Below are 22,990 nucleotides of genomic sequence, written 5' to 3' on the forward strand. Positions count from 1 at the left end.
CTGAGCGGGCTCCATGCTTGCCATGGTATGGAGTCTGCACTGTTCACCCAGGAAAAAAGGCGCGAAAGGTTGTCTGCTGTTGCTTTCATGGAGGGAGGGGTGAGGCTGTACCCAGAACCACCTGCGACAATGTTTTTGCCCCATCAGGCACTGGGATCTCAACCCAGAATTCCAATGGGCGGGGGAGACTGCGGAAACTATGGGATAGCTATGGGATAGCTACCCACAGTGCAACGCTCCGGAAATCGACGCTAGCCCCGGTACATGGACGCACACCGTCGAATTAATGTGCTTAGTGTGGCCGCATACATTTGACTTTATACAATCTGTTTCCAAAATTCGAATTATATAAATTCGGATTAATCCCGTAGCGTAGACATACCCCTAGTCATGAAAAAAGACCCCACTGTGCTAGAAACAAAAAGATGATCCCTGCCAAGGAGCTTACAAGCACTACTTAAATTCCTTTAACCTCTATAAGGTCTGCAGGCAATTTGAATGAGCTCCTGGAACATAAGAGCTTCAGAGGAGTTACTGATTTATACAGAGCTTAGATGATCTCCTGTACTGCATATAAAACTTCTAATGCCCCTTGGAATCTTTAGGGGTACTGAAGCTCCATAATTCTGAAGTCCATTGATCTTTTGTCAAACTTGTTAAGGGCATACCTTTCATGAACCTTGCTAGTTCTCCAAGAGAAAGTGAAACTTAAAAAAGGTTCTTGGTTAGTAGACCTTAAGTGTCCTCATCATGTTAGTGGAACAGTCTGATATTCCTAATTTGCCACTTAGCTGTCACCCAGAGCTTCATAAATAATTTCAAGTTTCTAGGCCTCACCTTAAGATGTGGTCATTTTGTTGTATAAGAGATTGCTCATTTAACAAATCAACTAATTTTTCCAACTCATGTAGCCGTGTGCACCATTTTGGGGATTTGAGAAAAGCAGCCTCGAGCAACACACCACAGCCTTGGGGAAATGAAATTGAAACTGCCTGTCTAATCTGTGCTTGAGACCTAGGCCAGCAATGGGGCGAAACAGTAGAGTTACCAGACCAGAAACTGACTGACATATTTGGCCAACCAACTGTAGGCCCCAGAAAGCCTGTCCATGGCTGGGACCACCCTGACATGTTAGCTGAGCTCAGGCAGGGACAGCATTTGTGAAGAGAACTATCTACAGCAGGGATTGGCAACCTTTGGTATGCGGCTCGCCAGTTTTTTTACCTGCTGCGTCTGCAGGTTTGGCCGATCGTGGCTCCCACTGGCCATGGTTCACCGCTCCAGGCCAATGGGGGCGGCGGGAAGCGTTGGCCAGCACATCCCTCAGCCCATGCTGCTTCCTGCTGCCCCCACTGGCCTGGAGCGGCAAACCGTGGCCAGTGGGAGCCGTGATCAGCCGAATCTGCAGACGTGGCAGGTAAACAAAGTGGCCTGGCCCACCAGGGTGCTTACCCTGGCGAGCGGCATGCCAAAGGTTGCCGATCCCTTGTCTACAGTGAATCTGGTTACAGCAGTAGAAGATGCAGTTCCTGAGTTTCTCTCTTCCACAAATGACTTGAGACTCTATTTTGTCTCTCTCTACCTGAAAGAGCTGTCTTCCAGCTAAGCCTGGTATAATTCCCCTGCACTGGGATTTGGGGGATAGCCAGAGCTTGAGACTGACCAGCAGCACACTTCTCCATAAAGGAAAGACTGACACCCAAGATGAATTCTCACCAGGAAGAACTGACTGCCAGCTGCATGACGGGACAACCAGGACTTCCCAGAGATGGGTACCAGACTCTTCTTCAAGCACCAACTCCAAACAGCAGCTAAGGCCCACTGGAAGACTTTGGGGGTGGGAAACTATTTTTACTTTGTTCTGGGCTTTTGAGTTATTTAAATTATTCTTGCAGGATTGGCTGATTACTCATTTAGTTAACTCTGCCTGTTTCCTTTCCCTTTTAATCTGCCCTTAGTTTTCATGGAATAAAATGATTTATTCTTGTAATCTGATCCTTGCTTCCCTGCGCCTATAATGTGTAGCATCCTATAGATCATAAGGTCTACTAGTTTATACCAGCCACCAGATGGAAACACAAAGCACAACAAACCTAGGGCCCCCACTAGTCCTAAAGTGGATCACTTGGGGATCAGATATGACCCCATGAGAGGTGACCTTCCTAGGTCTCCAGCACAGCCATGTCAGTTTTGGTTTTCAACCTACTATATCTCTCAGATCATCTTTTTATAACATATCCACCTTGGATGGGCACAAATTCTAAGGGCTACAGTCTAGACCTTGACCTGGACCCTTTGTCCCTGTACCCGATAGCATGGATGCTATGTGGCTGACATCAGTAGAGAGAAGTTGTTCAGTAGAAGATCCAGTATTCTACTTGAGATTCGAAAATTCTCTACTAAGTCAGGAGTGGGCAAACTATGGCCTGCGGGCTGAATCCAGCCCGTCAGCTGTTTTAAGCTGGCCCTCAAGCTCCCGCTGGGGAGCGGGATCTAGGGCTTGCCCCACTCCGGCGCTCCACCAGGGAGCAGGGTCAGGGGCTGCTTCATGTGGCTCCCAGAAGCAGTGACATGGCTCCCCTCTGGCTCCTACGTGCTTCAATGGCCCCCTCTGGTGCTCCAATGAGAGCTGCAGGGGCAGTGCCTGCAGAGGGGGCAGCGTGCAGAGCCACCTAGCCGCACCTCCGCGTAGGAGCCGAAGAAGGGACATGCCACTGCTTCCAGCAGCCACTTGAGGTAAGTGCACCCGAGCCTGCACCCGAGTCTCTCCCCACGTCCCAGCCCCCTGCCCCAGCTCTAATCCCTCGCCCGCCAAACCCCTCAATCCCAGCCTGGAGCACCCTCCTGCACCCTAATCCCCCTCAGCCCTACCCCAGAGCCTGCACCCCTAGCCAGAGCCTGCACCCCGTCCTGCACCCCAACCGCCTGCCCCAGCCCAGATCCCCCTTCCGCCCTCCAAACCCCTTGGTACCCAGAGCACCCTTCTACAGCCCAAACTCATCCCCAACACCACCCCAGAGCCTGCACCCCCAGCTGGAGCCCTTGCCCCCACTCACCCCACTTGGAGCCCCCTCCCACTTCCTGAACTTCTAATTTCTGGCCCCACCCTGGAGCCCACACCCCAACCAGAGACCTAACCTCCGCCTGCACCCCAACCCCAATTCTGTGAGCATTTATGGCTCGCCATACAATTTCTATTGCCAGATGTGGCCCTCGGGCCAAAAAGTTTACCCACCCCTGCACTAAGTGTACATATAGAGCAAAATGAACATGTTTTTCCTCACAGTCTTCTAAGTACAGATTTGGTCCATTACAAACTTTGATTCTGGTTATAATGAACTACTTGTCTTTCAAGTAGAGTAGTCAGGTCTTTCAGTTAGCTCCATCAAAGTTCATGTAGCAGAAGTTTCTGCCTATCATCCACCAGTCCAAAATAGCTTGGCCTTGTCTCACCCTACTGTTTACAAATTCTTAAAATTGTCTTCAGTTTTCTACTTGTCAGGCAAATTTCCCCTTCGTGGGAGTTGAACTTTGTGCTTACTTCATGGATATATCCACCATTTGAACCTATGACACTGGGTTCACTATATTATCGGACAATTAAAACTTCATTCTTGGTAGCAATCATTTCTGCCCAGAGAGTGAGATTCAGACTCTGATGATGGGTCCCCCAGCTATGATATTTTATGCAGACAGAGCAACTATGAGACCTTGCTCCAGATTTATACCTAAGGTGGTCTCTGACTTTCATATCAATTAGTAGATGCATTTCCTAGTGTTCTTCCATTGTTCATCTTCTAGGGAGGCAAAACTGAATACTTTGGATGTGAGAAGAGTACTGTCTGATTACCTTTGCAATTCGCAGAGATAGGTCCAAAGAGCAAGCTATTTCAGCACAAAGACTTTCAAAATGGATCATAGACTGTATTAGAGCAGCATATGATATCTATAAGTTGACTCCTCCATCTCTCATTTCATTCCACCAGGCTACAGGTGACCTGGTCAGCATGTCTTGGTAGAATTCCCATAGCTGCTCCACAGCTTTCAGCTATATAGAGCTCTGTTCACACATTCCCCAACCACTATTCATCCTCGTCAGCCTCCAGTTCCGATGCTGTTTGATCAGGCATTTCAGCAATTATTGTTTAGATGAGCTCCTAGCTCCCTCTCCTGGAGGAGTTAACTGCTGGCTAAACATTGAGAATGAGATCCATGTGTGTACAGATAGTCAAAGAACAGTTTCTTATCTTACAGTAACCAAGTGTTCAAGATGTTCTATACACGTGGATCTCACGGCCCGCCCTCCTTCCCTGCAGCTTAGAATTTTTTGACAAGGATTCCAGGTGGTGAAGGAAAAATGTGACCACTCTTGGAGGTGCTCCGCCCTTTATGCCTGGTGGAGCTAGGGAGAGCAAAGCTATTGTAGGGTGCATGAGTGGCTCTGACAGCCACTTGTTACAAGATTCTGATCTGTACATAGGGTGCATGAGCTCAGCATGGGATTGACGTATACAAAATATCTTTGGTGATGGTTCCTATGCGTATTCCACTCAAGGTGTATGTGCGCTCCACGCACCTAAGTCGTGAAGATTTAAAATTAGCAGCATTCTTTGGTCCATGTCTGAGCTACAAACCAAGGGCATGAAGGGTAGCATAAACCTACTATCTCTCCAGTTCCACTCTATTGCCTTGGTCCAAGACTCAACTTGTCAGTGTATGCAGCTGTGCTAGCACTGCTGTTTCAAATTCCAGTTTTCTCTATAGTTTTCTTTTCCAGCTAGCTTTAGATTTTTTTTAGTTAAATAATGGTAGTAAAAGTCTAGGTGTTTCCCCTCTTCACTCCCCCACCACCTCAAACCCACAATGTTTAGGTTATTAATATGCCCAAGATCCAGGATTTCAAGATCTGCATAGCATGTACCTTGGTCTTCCTGGTTAGTGACTTCCATGACACTTGTGTTGCGTTGAGAAGTCCCACATCCCCCTCTAAGTGCAAAATCTGCCACTCCCTTTCCCTCTGAACCTGCCAATCCCAAGAGTTCTTAATCAGATACTCAAAGAAAAATGAAGCAGTTTGTATAATGGGTACTGCAGATGACCTGGGTTCTGGTTCCATGATCTGGGACAGCCCTCAGGGTACAGCAGGAGACTGTATCAGAAATCTGAGGGAAACCCACTGAGACAAAAAAGCTGCTGAAAAAGGGTGAGGCTGGTTTTCTTAGATACTGGGGCATGCCTAACTGATTTTTTGGGGGGTAGAGGAGAAAGAGTAGCTGTTTGTAACAGATTTTTCTATGAAAAGCAACAGAGGGTCCTGTGGCACCTTTAAGACTAACAGAAGTATTGGGAGCATAAGCTTTCGTGGGTAAGAATCTCACTTCTTCAGATGCAAGATCTTTCTATAGTGTTTTGTAGTACCCAAGCATGCTCTTCCAAAATTAAATGTAACACATGGTGAGGATAATGTAACTGAATTTCATCAGCGTTCAAAAATGTCAGGAGATGGTATCTTCACTCAGCAAGAAGGAGAGTTGGAGGTAAGTGCACTGGTATTGGAGAAGGGACACTGACAGTTTTTCCTCTTGGTTTCGTTGTTGCTGTAGCCACCAAAAATCAAGGACAACTTGAAAGTATGTTTATGTACCCATTTTGCAAGAAGGGAAGGAGATGCTGCTGCCCACCAGGAGTTACTTTTGGAGTTGTTAATTAGTAATTAATTCAGTGAAGCTGCCAGGAGCAGAGGAGGTTAGCATCACTGACAAAAGTGCCTGGATTGTAAGGGGAAAGGAGCAGAACTCTGAAATTTTTCTTTAAGCTTAGGAATCATAGTGACACACTCAGCAATCCATTTACATTTTGAAGACTATTCCCTCCAGGAAAAGGGCTTGCATTTATGATTTTTAATATAAACCTCCAAGGTCTATAATTATTTAGTGAACATGGAGTACTAACAAGTGTTCATGTAACATTTGGGAATTCATTCAGGGGTAATCAGGAATTGCCAAACATATACCTACTTTTCTTGAAAATGACAGCCAGCACTACTTCACACCAGACCACATTTGAAGTTTCTAGTCCTCACTGTTTTTAAGATAAGGAGAAAATTAATTTTCTTAACTATAATTTTTATTTCTCATAGCAGAGATCATGCACTTGTTTGGCTATTGTTCACAGTTAGACATGCGCCATCCATTATAATGGAGGCACTTTAGGCTCCTGCACACCAAAGTTCACAATCCCTTTGTCAGAGAGGGTTTCAAAATCTGAAACTAAAACTATGTAGAAATTATTAATGAATATCTAAATGCTATAGGTTGTGGTATAATAGAACTTCTACAAGCTTAATTTTAAAATCAAGAACATTGGTATATAGGAATAGTGAGTCCAAACCAGTGGATGCTCTCAAATATGAAAAATAAAAGTTGCAAGCATAAAACATGCATTCACTGATGGAAAATAGCAAGCAATAAGGACAAGATATCAAATAAGGCAGCAAATCTAAGAAATTCAATCCTGGGAAATTTATTCGTTTAGATTTTGTATTTTTAATTTACTTGCTTAACTTAGACTGAGGGCACCCAAAAGGAACAAAGGCTGCATCAATCAAGAGGAGAATGCCAGTCTTACAAAGCTTACTGAAGTAACTGCAAATCTAAAATGGTACCATTGTGAATTCCACAGGCAAAGCCCTATGTTTCTTATCCCATGAACATGAGCCCCTTGCAGAATATACTTTCATGCTTTTAGAAAGGGCTTTATCAATGGATGCTTTGTATGTCTGATATATGGATAGACTGATTATTAAAAAGCTTCAAGCATTTTAGAACATCATGAAAGAAGAATATAGGCATCTTTATCCATTTCTTGGTCCACTGAAAGTAGATTTTTAAGCTCATTTCACATCCAAAGTACAAAGCTGTTTTTCTAAACAATGTTTGTGGTTGGAAGGGGCAGGGGGAGAAAAATAGCGTATCTGAAGTGGAACTTGATTTTGTTTTCCCTTATGTATTGTACCAGGGTTCACGACCCGCCCCTTTTCCTGGGTCCCGCTTGCTCTCCCCAATAAGGCTCAGAGAGGCTTCAGGGTTGTGCAACACTCGTGTCTTTATTTACTTAAGGTTGTCCCACCACCAGTGTCCATCTATATACAAGCTTTGCAGGCAGAGTCAGCCTTCAGCTAGAAGGCCTCCCGCTCCCTCTGTCTGACTTCTCCCTTGCTGCCTGCCCCCTGCCTTCTGGCTCCCTCCCAGCCTTCATAGCTCTTGGCTTGTCAGGCCAGCAGGTACTGCCAATCCTCAGGCCAGCATCAGGCCTTTTCCATCAGACCCAATCTGTTTCCCTTGATTGGCGCTGACCAGGCAGGGGCTAATTAGGTGCTTTTGCACCAGCACTCTGCTACATAGCTCCCCCCTTAAGCCGATGCCAGGCCTGATCTTGCTTGGCCCTGCTTTTCTCGGCCTGGGGTTTTACTCTGGAGATGGCCTCCCTGCCCATCTGGGTGGTCCCCGGGCTCAACCCTGTGGGGTTTTGGCATGCCCCACCCATAAAAGGCGCATTGGGTAGGGGATGGGCCACCCCACAAGTCCACCTCCGCCCAAAAGTCATCACACCAGTTGCAACCTCAGGTAGGTCACGCCGGATGTTCTTCCTTCCTTGGTGGGGGAGACAGATTGGCGCCAACTGTCCCGAGGCTGCCCCGTGTCTCCAGTTCAGGGCCTCTGCCTACTGGAGTTTGAGCCTCCCCCTTTTGGGTTCCAACCCTCTGAACTTTCTTTGGCTTCTCTTCCTCTATCACAGGGATTCCCTCCCTTGGGTGGTCCCATCCTGGGTCCTCCATTCCCTCATCAGTCACTCCCGTAGGGTCTCTATCCTGGCTGTGTTGTCTAGGGTTCGTATCTTTTCCCCCTTGAGGTTATGGGGACTCCCCTTTCTCAGGGTCCTCCCCCATAGGGGCCTGGCCTCCTCCCTCCAGGTCCTTCTCTCTCACTTTCTCTGTTGGTCCCCTCCCCGTGCCTTCTTTCCCTTTGGGGGAGGGTTCCAATCCAACCTCAAGATCATGGGGTATGGCAACCCCTCCATTACCCCCACCCACTTTCAGGCAAACCGTCCTTGCAGCTCCAGGGGTACCTGGGCCACGGGACAATATTCCCTATTCTTGGGGATGCATTCCACCATCATCCTTTCTCCAGGGATTAGCCAATGTGGCTTTACCAAGTGCCGCTGTATGAGGGAAGAGGGCTGAGGTCGTAGCCCCAGAGGGGTCTAATGGATTTCTCCCCACCCGCACGGGGATGGGATTATTCCACGTCTCTTCTTCCGCCCCCCAGCCTTGGTCCAACCACAGAATTCAGCAGCCCCACAGTCCATCACCGGGTAGTCAGGGCTCTTATGCCCCGGCTGTCCATACTGCCAGCATACAAGCTGTCCCGGGCAGTGAGGGGTTCCCTTGTGCTCCTCCCGTCGCTTGTTTATCGGCTTCCCAGCGAGATGCTTATGGGGTTTCTTGCCCCTCTCTGTGTCTCGCAGGGTTCGACGCTCCCTCCAGGGGAAGTCTGCCTCTGCATATTCCTCCTTCCTTTTGACTGCAGCTTCTACGGTGCCAGGCTGATGTCGCCACACCCAAACCCGCATTCTATCAGGGAGGCACTGCACAAACTGTTTGAGGATCACCTGATCCATAACCTACCCCACTGTTTGGGCTTTGGGCCTCAGCCACCATGTCACCCAGTCCGTCAATTCCTGGGCAAAGGCCTGGGGCCGCATGCCCCCTGCCCACCGGGCTGCCCAAAACTTTTGCCAATATTTTTCCAATGAAAGCCCCAGGAGGTCCAAGATGGATGCCTTCATAGCATCAGTCTCTAGCCTGGCAATCCGTCCGGGCCATATATGTCACTTGCGCCTCCCCAGCAAGATACGGGGCTAGCCACAGGGCCCAAGTTATCCTATCCCATCCCGCGCCCAGGGCCACCCGCTCAAAGGTACCCAAAAAGGCATTGGGGTCATCCGCTGAGGCCATTTGACAGAGGACTGCTGAAAGGCCTGCAGTGTCTTCTGAATCTCCCCGCGTTCCTCCGTGAGCCACTGCAGAGTGCCTTCCATCTCCAGGTCACCAAACTGTGTCTCTGGCAAAGGATCCTGGACAAGCCGCCATGTGTACCAGGGTTCACAACCCGCCCCTCTTCCTCGGGCCCACTTGCTCTCCCCAATAAGGCGCAGAGAGGCTACAGAGTTGTGCAACACCCATGTCTTTATTTACTTAAAGTTGTCCCACCACTACTGTCCATCTACACATAAGCTTTACAGGCAGAGTCAGCCTTCAACTAGGAATCCTCCAACTCCCTCCCTGACTGACTGACTTCTCCCTTGCTGCCCCCTGCCTTCTGGCTCCTTCCCTGCTTTTATAGCCCCTCGCTTGTCAGGCCAGCAGGTGTTGCCAATCCTCAGGCCAGCATCAGGCCTTTTCCATCAGCCCCAATCTGCTTCCCTTGATTGGAGCCAACCAGGCAGGGGCTAATTAGATGCTTTTGCACCAGAAGCCTGCTACAGTATAAAACCAGAAGCTGGAGGAAAGTACCATCTTTTTCAAGGATTATTTAATCACCTCTTTCAGCTACAGAATTTGCTAAAAAGAAAACAAATCTAAAGCGAGGCCTCCACTAAACTAAGGGTACGTCTACACTTACCGGAGGGTCCGGCGGCAGGCAATCGATGTTCTGGGATCGATTTATCGCGTCTGGTTTAGACGCGATAAATCGATCCCGGAAGTGCTCGCCATTGACGCCGGTACTCCAGCTCGGCGAGAGTAGTACGCGGCATCGACGGGGGAGCCTCCCTGCCGCGTCTGGACCCGCAGTAAGTTTGGACTAAGGTACTTCGAATTCAGCTACGTTATTAATGTAGCTGAATTTGTGTACCTTAGTCCGAAGTGGGGGCTTAGTGGGGACCAGGCCTAATGCCCTAATTCAGCTCGGTACCTAAAGTACGTACTTAAGTTTGGTCTATTGGGTTAAAAAAGTTTCATGAGGTTTGCAGAAAAAGGCTGAAATACCACTCATCTCACAATGAAAAGAGAGAGAAAACAAAAAAATAAAAATTCTGCACCCAATATTTTAAAATTCTGCAAATTGTATTTATCAATAAATAAATGTGGAGGCACTAGCATGGAATAGGGGGCACAGGCAACTGTGAGGTGAGAGATAACCCTGCGGCCCTCCCCCCCGACCTTCCCAGGATACAGACTTCTAGGGCAGGCCCAGCTCTTGTGCTGTGTCAGGGTCAGGTGCAGCCTCACTGCTAAGTCTGTGTACTGGGGAAGGCTGCAGGGTGATCTCCCACCTCCGTGCAGCCAGTTGCCTTTGCTCCCCATTCACTGCCATGCTGGAGCCTCCACATTTATTTATTGACAAATAAAATTTGCAGAAATTGTGTGTGCAGAATTTTTATTTTTTGGCACATAATTCCCTCGGGAGTAATCTATGAATAAAAACAAGGTGTGAGAGAGAATGACATCTGCTAATTCTAAAATCTTAAAGGCCATGGTGACCAGAAACAATCAGTTTCTCTGTTTAGTAAATCAGTTTATCAAAACACATTTTGCACTTAAAACTTTTCTTATGTACCATACAGTTATTATTTAACTAATAAACAATTTGAAAATGCTGTTTGTGCACTTTAAATTGAAGTTAAAATTAGAGTTAAAGACCAAGTAGGGCTTAACACAAATCACAATTATCTAGTAGATAAGAAATTTATCACTCACCATTTTCTAATGTAAAAAATATAAAATTTAAGACTCTTAAAAAATGTAAGTTAAACTATTTAATTGCTTAACTAAATGAGTATAGATTAAGCATATCTCCTAGTTCACTAGGGGCACTCTCCTGAAATGTGGGGAACTCAAGTTTCATATCCCTTCTCTACATCAGGCAAAGGGAAAAATAAACTCAGGTCTTTCACATCCTTGGCGATCACCCTGAACAATGGGTTAAAGTTTATAAAGGGGGGCACGACCATCCTTCCTACTTTGTGAATCTAGACCTTTAAAAACATCCAGAAACAAAATGTTTTGAAACATTTAATTCGACCCAAAACTGACATTTTTGATTTGCTGATTTTTTTTTTGAATTTTCAAATTCGCTCTTACCTTAAACAGAGTTGAGTTTTTGTTTAAAACTACCAATGGGGGAAGAGGGGAAAACACAACCAACCAAAACACAAAAATAAAAACCATAAATTATTTGCCTAGCTCTTACTACCCACAAGTCTCTAGGATTAAAGTAAAACTACCTCAAGTCCCACCTTTTCCACTTTAATTTGTATGCCCTCTTTGGAGTATTTAGGAGGGTTCAATACCAAACTTCTCAGCAGCCGTGCAAACAGATTGGATCCTGAATTGGTATGTAGGGTGTCCTGATTCTCTGTGATCAGAGAAATGTGGGCAAATCCTCAGGCTGAATCATTCACAGCAATCCATAAAAAGAATAACCCATACTGCTCATTGCCAATACCAACTATGAAAACGTTTGTCTTTCTTGAGCTTGTTCATGACCTGTTATCAGAACAATTAGTGGGAAAGTACAGGTAAGTGTCCATCCCTAATCAAAGGAGAAAGTATGCCCTTTCAATATGGTTATTTTCCAGTATCTTTTGCAAAATAAAATAGTTCAGATGTAGCTCCACACTGATTCGTTTAGCCTGCTTCTGAGACAGCAATTTCAGATAGGGGTGGAGTGGGGGGCCTATTTTCATTGCCAAGAAAGTGGAAAGGTACAGTGTCTCAAACAAAAAATACCGAAGACATATTATATATCATAACATGGTGACCTAACAGTCCATTTGAAGTAGGGATACCTTTTGGGGTTCAAGATCTCTGAATGTCCTTGTGCATTCAGGACTACCTTGCTAAACAGAAGACTTTTTCTGGTGAGACCAAGTAATATTTTAATGTAGAGGCTACCTTAGGCTTTTGTGGTGCTTTAGGCAAGTCAAAGATGTCTATCTCAAGGAGTTTACAGTCCAGTGTGAAGACCTTATTTAAGACAGGTTACTTTCACAGCTAGGACTGTATGATTAATTTGGAACTTCTTCCCTAACTAAACTGTTTCTGCATTGCCACCAAGCCAGAGCAGCTTAGGGAAACCGGGGCGGGGAGGGGGAGGGAGAAGAGGAGAAATCACTTGTATACAATAAAACTGTCTGTGTAGCCTAAGACTACTGAGCCTAAGGGATCTTCGAAGAGTCTTATGAGGGTGCGTATTATGGGCAATACACCTGCTGTTACAGTTGTTAAGACCAGTAACCAGTGTAGCTATTTGCCAGAGCCAAGAGGTATAAGCAATCTTCTGTCACATACAGCTTCCAAGAGCAGGAAGGTGTGGTATCAAGCTCTCCTAAATACTCTAGTAAGGGCATATAAATTAACATTGGGGAGGGGAGGGAGAGGGGAAGAACAGGGAGATCCAAAGGGCCTTTTACAGTTTTCCTAATCTACCAAAAAATCCTTCTGGCTGATTACCTTCCTCCTCACCCACACATGGAGTGTACATAGCCATTCACTCAGATACAGAAAAGGATTAATGCCTTCAAAAAACTAGGCACTAAGCCTACCCTGGAGAAATGGCTCAGTCTGCCAGCTGGAAAGATCCCTACCTGGACTCGTGCAAGCAAGTATATAAAAAATGAAGGTGATGTAGCTTGGGGTTCTCAGAAGAAAGTGTTCTCTCCTGGCTTCATTACATCTCTAGACTGGAAGGCAAGAGAACCTCAGGCCAGCCCATGAGAAAGAGGCAAGGAGAACATGGGAAACAGACTGCTTTATCCCTGTGAAAGGGCTGAACATCTTGCCAAAAACTGTAGTTAGGACTATTTGTTTTCCTCTGGCTGAAATGTGCCTGCCAGGATTTGGCTATGAACTTTTTCTCCCTCTTTCCACTTCCTTGCTAGTTTCACTGTTGCCCACAAGTATCTATATTGACAAAGTTGAGAATTGCTGTCGAGGTACTGGATATATCAGTCCCCAGATGTTGAAGGTGATCAGTTACAAAGTTTATATATGTTGTAACTGTAATGACTAAAAGCTTTTCTTTATAGAAGTTGATCGCAGTGAAAAAGAAAGCTTCCTACTTGCTATAATTAAGTGGCCAAATGGAGTTTTCAAGCTTTAATAGTGCATATTAGTAACTTAGTTTAACCTCTCTTGTGTATATGCTTTCCTAAATACTTTAAGTGTCTGTGAGGGGGAAATTCAAGTATTACAAAACACTTCAGTTCAATCATTTAGTTTTTATTGTCTCCATTATGTGAAAAGAATTTAAAAAAAAACCAAAAATCCAATAGTTAGTTTTTCCTATCATTTGTCACAAACTTAAAAAAATTTGCTTCAGAACAACTAATGGTGGAATACTAAAGGTCTTTATAACATGAACACTGAAATAGAAGTCGTCTACCAACATATTAATTTTTTGGAAAAAAATTAATTGCAAACATCACATGAATGAAATTTTGCAAAATACAATATTTCTGAACAGTCAAGTTACAACAGCATTTCCTGAACTTCTAAATGCCAAGTCAAACTCCCACCCATCTCTTCAGAAAAAAGAAACCAACCACAGCCCCTCCAACTTTATCATGTATTCTTAAAAGCTTTCCTGAAATGAGAGGATATAGTAGATTTTCACGTTTCCTTTACTTTTTTGATGAGCAATTAATTATACTTTAAATGGCAAAACTGTTAATGAGAATTTGAGTTAGCACATATTGAAATGAATAGGGCATTTCACAAACAGCTATTGTATTATGTTCTCTGCAAACTCATGTAGACACTGCTGTATCAGTGAATATTGGTAATTTTTTAAAGGTTTTCTTCACAATCCTACCAAAATAGAGACCTTAGTTATGCTAAGACTCTGGACAACAGAGGGCTTGTCTGTCTGTTACCCTCACCCTAGCAAGTTCTTTGTGCCCACTGGAGAGAGGGGTGGGGACTCTCCAAATTAAAAAACGTTGAGTTAGAGTCTGTATTCCAGAGACCACTTTATTATGTTAATACTAACATAACAGATGTGGCTACTAAGCACTACTGCAATACATATAATAAAATATTCCAAAGGACAGCATGATCTAGCACACACTGTATGTATTGAAAGTTACACAAGACATTCTAACTAGAAGCCCAGTCTTACAGTCCTCATATTACCAAGAACTGAAACCAAGATCAAGCCTTGGATTCTAAACTGATCAGGTAAAGATCAATCCTTTTAACAATAGATTGGAAGAATGCAATGATTCCTTGTCTTATGTTAGTTGAAACATCCAATTTCTGAGCCAGAACCTACAGGCCATGTTGAGGCAAAACTTCCGCTGACTTCAGGATCAGGCCCTATATGTCTTTAGGCATTCTGGATGACTAGAACTACATGGCTCTAAGGCGCTCTCAGCAAGTTCAAGGTTTCAACCCACAATCCATTCATGACCTACATATTGAGCATTAGGTGAAAGCAACTTTTCAGAACATAAATCTGACCTTTCCACATCAGTTTGAAATCTAGCAGATAACCTCAGCAAACCCATGGTGTTATCAGCTAGAACAGCCCAGGGTTAACTATTACACTGGGATGCTACAATAGATGTCTTCACTATAAATGCTCGACAAAGCTTAATTGAATTGATGGTGTCAGAATTCAACGATGAAAGTTGGAATTCCAATAAATCTGACATTACCAGATGTAAACATTTACAAATGAGAGTGGAATGAACAGCATAAAACCAATACAAATTTACATAGCAGCCAACTACATTGGACTATCAAAAGAACTAAAAGTTAGCCTTTTTACAATAATCTATTGCTATCTAGTAAAGTATGCCATACATATATTTAACGATTAATAAAGTATTCTCTATGCACTACTACTACTTTATTGACTAAGCTTGCAAAGTCCTGGCATTCAACTTGACAGCATTTCTGTTTATGCCTTTGTAACATGATAATTTTTGATCACCCACACCCAATCAATTCCACAGTTTCAGGAAGAGTTCTAGGCATTCATAGCCAGAACCCTATTGATTTTAGGGAAAAATCAGAAAGCCAGAAAGGGAAACATGGAGGATTCATGGAGCCCCTCTTATGATTAGCAGAGCCAGAGTTTTAAGTACACCTCTACCCCAATATAACGTTGTCCTCGGGAGCCAAAAAATCTTACAGCATTATAGGTGAAACTGCATTATATCGAACTTGCTTTGATCTGCTGGAGAGCGCAGCCCCGTCCCCCCAGAGCACTGCTTTACCGCGTTATATCCAAATTCGTGTTATATCGGGTCGCGTTACATTGAGGTAGAGGTGTACCTTTGCAACTATCTATAGGTCAAACAACAGGTTAATGGCATTCGTTGGTGCCTTCCAACAAAATACCACAATCTCCTTTCTGCCTATCCTCCCAACAGAATTTAACATGTTGACACCTTGAATGATCTATCTCCCAGACAGAAAGAATAATGGGAGTGAGGAAAGTATGTACATAATCTCTGGGATAAGACGGGAGGAGGAAAGAGGCACACTGCGTCTCAAGCGTGGGAGAAGAAATGGACATGGGAGGCCACAGGGAACCCCTATAAGAGGAAGATTGAGGGAATCCGGCATACAGTACAGGGGAGAATAAGGGGCCACACAGAGACTCTGCTACTGGGGGAGGGAAATTAGGGGTACAGAGAGCTCCATGTTTGGAGGGGTGGAAGTGTCACAGGAATCCCTGAAATAGAGGGGGATGTGAGTCTGGCACACAGAGCTGTGAGTGGAGGAGGTAAAATGGAGGAATGCAAGGAGCCCCTGGTGTGACCCCCACCGTAGTATAGACATGAAACAAATTGCCAAAGCTAAAACAGAACTTATTGATGAAGGACAACATTACTTTGCAAAAAATAAACAAATAAAATAAAAAATACACTACCTGAAGACAATTATGACAGTTCCCCTTTTCATCTGTATTTATGGATCTATGACAATGGAATATAATTATTAGCTTATAGTAGTGCACCTCTATTATGCAAGTGAGAACATTTCTAGCAAAAAGCAGTGTCTTTTTAAAATATTAAGTTTATAAATGGTGGTAGAATCTCCATTAAGTCACAAAACTCCAATCTAATTTCTACATGCGACATCAGATCATAGTGAATTAGCAGTCTATGGAGTCTCCTAATGAACAGTAATTTAAACTATTAACTAAAGCTTTGCACTAGTGACAGCCACAAGTAAAATTCAGTTAATTTTTATTCCTCTCCTCTATCCCACAATATTCATATTAATGAAGAAATATTTCAAGGAAAGATGTAGGTATATTTAGGAGACATTTAATCAATATTCACACCTAACCTCATTCACAAGAGCACTCAGCAAGTGTGCTGGGTATGTTAATGTTTTTGGAGGAAGGGACAAGAGGCAAGAACCTTCATCTACTGTGAAGCCTCTATAGTACCGTACAACTGCCATTTGATTTCTCTCCCCTCACCTTGTGTCTTCCTCCCTCTTCCTTCCAAGAGAAGACCTCATAACCTGGGTTGGTAAACTGTGTGAACAGCAGCATGTCAAAGAACTCAATATTATCCTTTCAGTCAAATTCCCAACTATGCCCAAGGCCGGCTCCAGGCATCAGCCGAGCAAGCTCATGCTTGGGGTGGCAGATTCTATGGGGCGGCATTCCGCCCAATTCTAGGGCAGCATGGCCACTTTTTTTTGGTTTTGTTTGCTGATCCGGCCGCCCTGTAGGGGGCAGCGGCGCAGAGGAGGAGAGCACCCTGCTGGGAGCGGGCTGCGCGCTCAGTCTGTCCCAGCTGGTGCCAGGTCTGTAGCAAGCCCGACAGGGCAGTACGCGTCCTTCCCTGCCCATCGACCGGAGCGGAGCCCTCCCGGCATGCGGTGCAGCAGTCAGGGCCGTGTGGCGAGCGCCCCGCTGAAGCCCTGGCCGCCCCCCTTCTTGTCCCCCCCGCCAGCTGGGGCACGTCTGCAGCGCAGGGAGTCCCCCTGCACCCTGGCTCCGGCCGCGCCACAGGTTTGTGGGTTTTTTTTTGCTTTGCCGTTCTGGCCACGCCGATTTTTTATTTTTTTTTCCTTGGGGTGGCAAAAAAGCCAGAGCCGGCCCTGCCTATGCCTAGTACACAGTTGACGCCTAAATAGCATACAGGAAGCAGAAAATTTGTTGTTTCCTATACTGCTTCCCCAAGCACTCTTCCCAGTACAAGTTCCATGCTAACGAGTTCTTTTGACTATATGCAAAATCCCCCATCCACGACAATTTTCCAATCCAAATTGGCCAGCTAGCACAACAGCAGAACTATGTAATCCATTCCCAGAGTGCAATATCATTTGTTTGAACCAGAGCAGCCAAAAGGTCAAGATTGTAATGCTGATTAGAGATGAGACACCACTGAAACAAACTTACTGTTTTTTCAAAAACCCAGGAGTCTTAATAGCAGCACACAGTGTCAGAGTTTAAGGCCAGAAGAAACCATCAGATCTAGTTTGACCTACTGTATCTCTCACAGGCTACAACCACCACCCTGCACCTGCACACTAAATCCAACAACTGAAATCAGACCAAAGTATTAGAGCCCATAGAAGATCACACTATTACATGCCATAGATAGAGACTAGAAGTGACAGAGGTGCACCAATGCCCAAGGACCCCTACAATGGAAGGGAACTGATTAAGTAAGATACACCCAGATAATCCCAGCAAGTGACCTGTACCCAGATAATCCAAGCAAGTGACCTGAACGCCATATGCAGAGGAAAATGAAAATACACAGATATGATGCCATCATTACAGACTAGTTCTTGATAGTTAAAACCATGGAAAGAAAGTACCACAGGAGATACAAAACTACACTAACTTTCAGGTCTGCTTATCAGAAGATAAAAATGATGGCTAATCCCCCCTGAAAAAAGGTGAAGAATCCTCAGGCCTACAGCTATAACAGTTTTAATTCATTTGGCATGAAAAGTCCTGCTTAGCATATGCATACATGTACAACAGTAAAGCCAGATCTACACTAGATACTTCTGACAGTATAATAATGTCAGATGGAGTGTCTTTAAAATATATATTTTTTTATACTGATAAAACCTCTAGTGCAGATTCAGTTCAATGACAAAAAGAGTGCTTTTGCCAGAACAGTTTATTTTGCTCAAGAAACATGTATAAAGTATTCTGGCAAAAACATTTTTTGCTGGTAGTAGCTGCATCTTCACTAGGTGTATCTATACTAGCAAACCTTTTCTAGTGGTAATTTGATATCTCTACACACTGGAGATTTTTCTATTCCTTACAACTAAAATGGGAAGAATCTCTAAATTGGGTCAATTAAAACGTAATAAAAAAGTGAATTTTTTGCCAAAACTTTACATATGAAAATTTACTTTAAAATGTTATATATTACACACACACACACGCACACGTGCCCCTACCACCCTGTTTCCCTCTCTCCCTGACTGTGGAAATGCAGAGACCCTGCAGAATATTTATGAAAAAATTCTTATCAGCATTTAAGTATTTAAAAACAGTTCTTCCTAACCTACAAAAGAGCAGTCAGACAAGCATATTACAACATAAATTAAGACTTCCAATACTAAACACTGAATCACAGCTAAGAGTAATTTTTAAACAGACTATGGGAATTATGCTCTGTTTCCGTGGTTCTCAACCTATTTACCATTGTGGGCCACATATGCAGCTCTCTGTGTGGATGTGGCCCACATCCACACAACATATGTACTACCTGTAGGCCCTGAAGATATCACATGGGCCGCAGCTGTGTGCTGACTGGGCTGCAAGCAGCCTGGCCTGCAAGTTGAGAATCACTGTTCTATATGTACAAATTCAGAGCATTTCACTCATTCTACATCCAGATGATATATTTGCAAAACCCTGACTGTAAAGGGGTCAGCTTATAGAAGTAGAAGGTAGTGCAGAAGTTACATAATGATAAGCAATTTTATAATCAATTGAAGTGAGTACTGGCCACAAGATTATCTAAGTTCACTTGCTATCTCCACCTTCACCTGTCATCGAGAATAGCAATTATCAGCATTAGATCAAGGGAGTTGAATGTTCTCCAAAAGTTTATATATTTATCCAAACTTTCTGCAACATTAAAGTTTTACTACTAGAATCTCAGACCGCAGAGAAACCTAAAAAGCATACCTTTGGTAAACGGTCCTTTTTTCTGTCATACACGTTCTAAACAACACTTATTCAAATATAATTTCAAATGATAGATACTTAATCAAATTAAATGAAGTTCCATATTTAGAAAAGGCCTCAGATGGGAGATCTGGATACATCTCTCTCAGTGGTTCTCAAACATTTGTATTGGTGACCCCTTTCACATAGCAAGCATCTGAGCCTCCCCCCCCCTAAATATATAAAAAAGTGTTTTTAATTTATAACACCATTATAAATGCTGGAGACAAAGCAGAACTTGGGGTGGAGCCTGACCCCCATGTAATAACCTCATAACCCCGAGGTCCTGACCCCCAGTTTGAGAACCCCTGATCTATCTCCGTATCATTTAAAAAAAAAAAAAAAATCATTTAAAAAAATGTTAGTTTATTTTCTTACAATTTTAAACCCAGAAGTATAAACAAAACCACGCTCAATGCCCAACACTATTAAATATAAGAAAATATATGTGCTAGAACACTTACCTGCAACACTGGTAATGGTAACTGGAACTCCTTGAACTTGAACACCCGCTGCACTGAGGCTGGCAACACTTACTGTTTGGAGGTTAGGCACTGAAGCAAGCTGGGCAGCATTCAGTGTGATTGGGGTACCAGCAACAGCCATTGGCGCAATCTGGGCAATAGTTGCGCCCCCACTTGAAGACACTGGGGTGATGGTTAGTTGCTGGGGTAACCCAGCGTTCTGAACTTGCAAATTTGAAAGGCTTTGAAGATTCTGAACCTGCACAGTTTGCCAGCTGATCTGCCCGGATGGTGTTAAAGTTGGAGCCCTGATGAGTACCTGAGTTGGACTCACTGCTTGCAGCTGAACATTTTGCAAAGGCTGTTGTTGGATGGTCTGAATAGTTTGCCCTGACTGGAGCTGAAATGACTGTGGAGAAATGGCTTGAATAATCTGCTGTTGCGGCTGTTGGATCTGTATTTGCTGTAGAATAGGCTGACCTACAATTTGCACCTGTTGAAGTGAACTTGACTGATCCTGCACGTTTTGTAGTCCATTAGGCTGAAGCTGATTGGAGCTCTGGGCTTCTGATTCTGTGGCAGTTGTTTGAGATTCTTCAGGAGTATGCTCTGAACTGCTGCCTGCTGTGCTTGCATACTGGCCTGCCTCTGCCGAGCTTACTAAAGTGTCACTGCTAGTCAGAGATGTTGAGGCAGTGGTTGTACAAATGGAAGAAGAGGAAGGGGATTCTGGCATAGTACTAACAGAAGCAGTGGTGACAGGCGTGGTTACTACCTGATTCCCATTGGAAACTCCACTATCAGTAGTCTGGCCAACCTGTCCAGAACCGCCTCCTGCTGCCACGTTGTTTATCACAGGCAATGCTAGAGTTACTCCTCCAATGTTTATAGGTAAGGTTGTTACAACCTGAGCCTGAGTACCTGGAATAGTCTGCAGCTGCAGTGGTATTGAAACACCAGGCCTAATTTGCACTGGAACTGTCTGATTTCCCAGGTTCTGAGCAATAATATTCCCCGAAGTGGTCCTATTTGCAGTTGCGAGGATAGCTTGATTATTCCCTGCAGGGATGAGCTGAATTTGACCCTGTAAATCTTGTAGAGCTGTAGCACTGGCAGGATTGATTTGAATTTGCTGACTTTCCGTTGTCTGAATCTGTGGGATCACTTGGTATTGGACACTACCACTTGGATTCTGTACTTGTACTACTTGAAACTGTCCAGGGTTAGTAGCAGAATTACCTGATTTAGTTTTTGAAGGAGATGTATTCCCATTGTTGCTGCTGGAGGGACTTGCTGTGCTTGAAGCAATAGAAGATCCTTGTTGAGCAACATTATTTTCTTTTGAAGCAGGAGGAGCAGCAGCAACAAGCTGCCACGCATTTCCAGCAAGCTGAGTTGTAACTAATTCTAACTGTTGTGGTTGATTTTGAAGCTGCACCAAACCCTGGCTTGGATCTATAATAATCTGCTGTTGTCCAGTTGATTGATTCTCACCAGGAGTTCCTATTTTGCTGCAAGTGGCTGCCAGCAAAGCCAGGGGTGAAGGTTGAGAATCCTACCCATAAACAGAGAAAACAGCAGCAAATTTAGAAGAAGAGTAGGTGTGAGTTATTTCTGACTGTTCAACTATCAAAGTTTATTCAGGAAACACAAAAATGCTTAAGATGTTTTAGTACACAGCGAGATCATACAGTACTGAATGAGGAAGTACATTCTCAGATCCTCACATATGCTTGAAAAATAAGGCCATTTATTACCAATAAATAAAACTACTACCGAAGTGTTTCTTCCTCAATCCAGTCCTTTTTACAAGATTCCTCAATACACAGCAAGCAATTTATCAGTTTAAAGTATAATCCACCCAAAAAACATGTCCAGGCAGTCAAGATTACCATTCATGTTTCACCCACCCCAAAGAAAGACACCTTGAACGGGAAATGCAGTTAACTGCACATTTCATTTTAAGAGGTGTGCAGTTCCCTTTTTGTGTGCACGAGTTACCTGTGAGCCTCCAGTTTTATTTTTTTTATTATTGTTGTTCTCTGCCTCAGGAGATTTCTCTCCCTCTGTGGGCATAGCTTCCTCCTTCTTTTGATCTGCAAAAATATAAAGCATAACAGATTAATTATTTACCTTTCTTTATACAAAACCAACACCTATTAGCACCTCCTCTTTGGTACCCAGTCTCTTCGATTTTACCGCTCTGAAAACCACAATCCAAATCATTATGACAAAAGAGCCAGTCCCAAAAACGTGGTTTGAAACCCAACCCATGGGGGCTGGAGAGTTAACACCCAGAAAGGGGAGGTTTGATTTCCTCTCCCAGACAGCAGGGGGAAAAACCCACCCACAACCCTCCTCCTCCTCCTGCCCCCTAAAGCATCGACGGCCACTGAGTGGCCGTCGATGCTTTAGGGGGCAGGAGGAGGGCTGTACAGGGGAGGAAAAGAGGAATGAAGGAGGGAAGGATGTGCACAGGAGGGAGGGTTAGGGGAGAAAAGGGGAATGGAGGAGGGAGGAAAAGAGGAGGGACGGAGAGCGGAGTGGGCAGGCAAGGAAGAGAAGAAAGGGGGGAAGAAGGAGGGCCAGAGGAGGACTGAAAGAGGGCGGGATAGAGGGGCATGGAGGGGACAGCGGAGAAGAAAGGAGGATGAGGAATGGAAGGTGGAGCGGGCTGAGGAAGGCAGGGAGGGAGGGGGTTACATACCGCTCATCCCGCATTAATGCCCCGCTGAGGCGCCGCTCTGGGGGGGAGGAGAAGGAGGAGGAGGCGGAGGGTGGGGTGGGGGTAGCGGGGAGAAGGCCGGTCGCAGCCGGAGCTGGGAGGAGCGGGACGGCCTATTTTTCCACGAATGGCCGCCGCTGGGCTGTGGCGTAGCTGCCTCTCTCCGCCCGCCGCCGCCGCCTGCCCCTGAGCCCGGCGCCTGATTGACAGCTCAGAGCCAGCCGGGGGGGAAGGAGGGGCGGGGCCCAGCGAGGCCCAACTGACGCCCACTGAGCAGGAAACCGAGCCCAGCAGCCGACTCGGCCGCTCCTCTCCGACAGAGCTGGGCTCCTCGCAAATGGGCGGGGCTAGGCTAGGGCGGCGCGAGCCAGCTCCGCGCGACCCAAGCCCAGAGCAGGCAGTCGGGGCCCTCGCACAGGGAGGGAGAGGGCGGGGCCAAAGCTGCGCGAGCTGCGGAGCAGGCGAGCTAAGCGAAGTCAACCTTCGCCTGCAGCAAGGCTCCCCACGCTGCCTGACAACGCCAAGCGAGGCAGGGAAGGGGCGGAGCCAAGCCGGGGGTGGTGAGCGGCAAA

The 22,990-nt window shown here is 45.1% G+C and overlaps 1 protein-coding gene across 2 annotated transcripts in view; it reads right to left on the reverse strand.

The window, feature by feature from the left end:
* SP4 (Sp4 transcription factor) overlaps positions 1 to 22,586 on the reverse strand; it is a 59,092-nt gene extending 36,506 nt beyond the window's left edge. The window contains exons 1-3 of one of the 2 annotated variants that reach the window (XM_054020212.1): positions 22,401 to 22,586; positions 21,695 to 21,789; positions 19,694 to 21,248 (exon numbers count right to left, since the gene is read on the reverse strand). In XM_054020212.1, coding sequence (XP_053876187.1) covers positions 19,694 to 21,248; positions 21,695 to 21,789; positions 22,401 to 22,407 — 1,657 coding nt within the window. In that variant the 5' untranslated portion in view covers positions 22,408 to 22,586. Of the gene's footprint in view, positions 1 to 19,693; positions 21,249 to 21,694; positions 21,809 to 22,400 lie in introns of those variants that run through there. The other variant, XR_008444026.1, reaches the window with a different exon arrangement.
* Positions 22,587 to 22,990: the final 404 nt, after the last annotated feature.

Source organism: Malaclemys terrapin, chromosome 2 (genome assembly GCF_027887155.1).
Source record: "Malaclemys terrapin pileata isolate rMalTer1 chromosome 2, rMalTer1.hap1, whole genome shotgun sequence".
NCBI classification, from domain to species: Eukaryota; Metazoa; Chordata; order Testudines; family Emydidae; genus Malaclemys; species Malaclemys terrapin.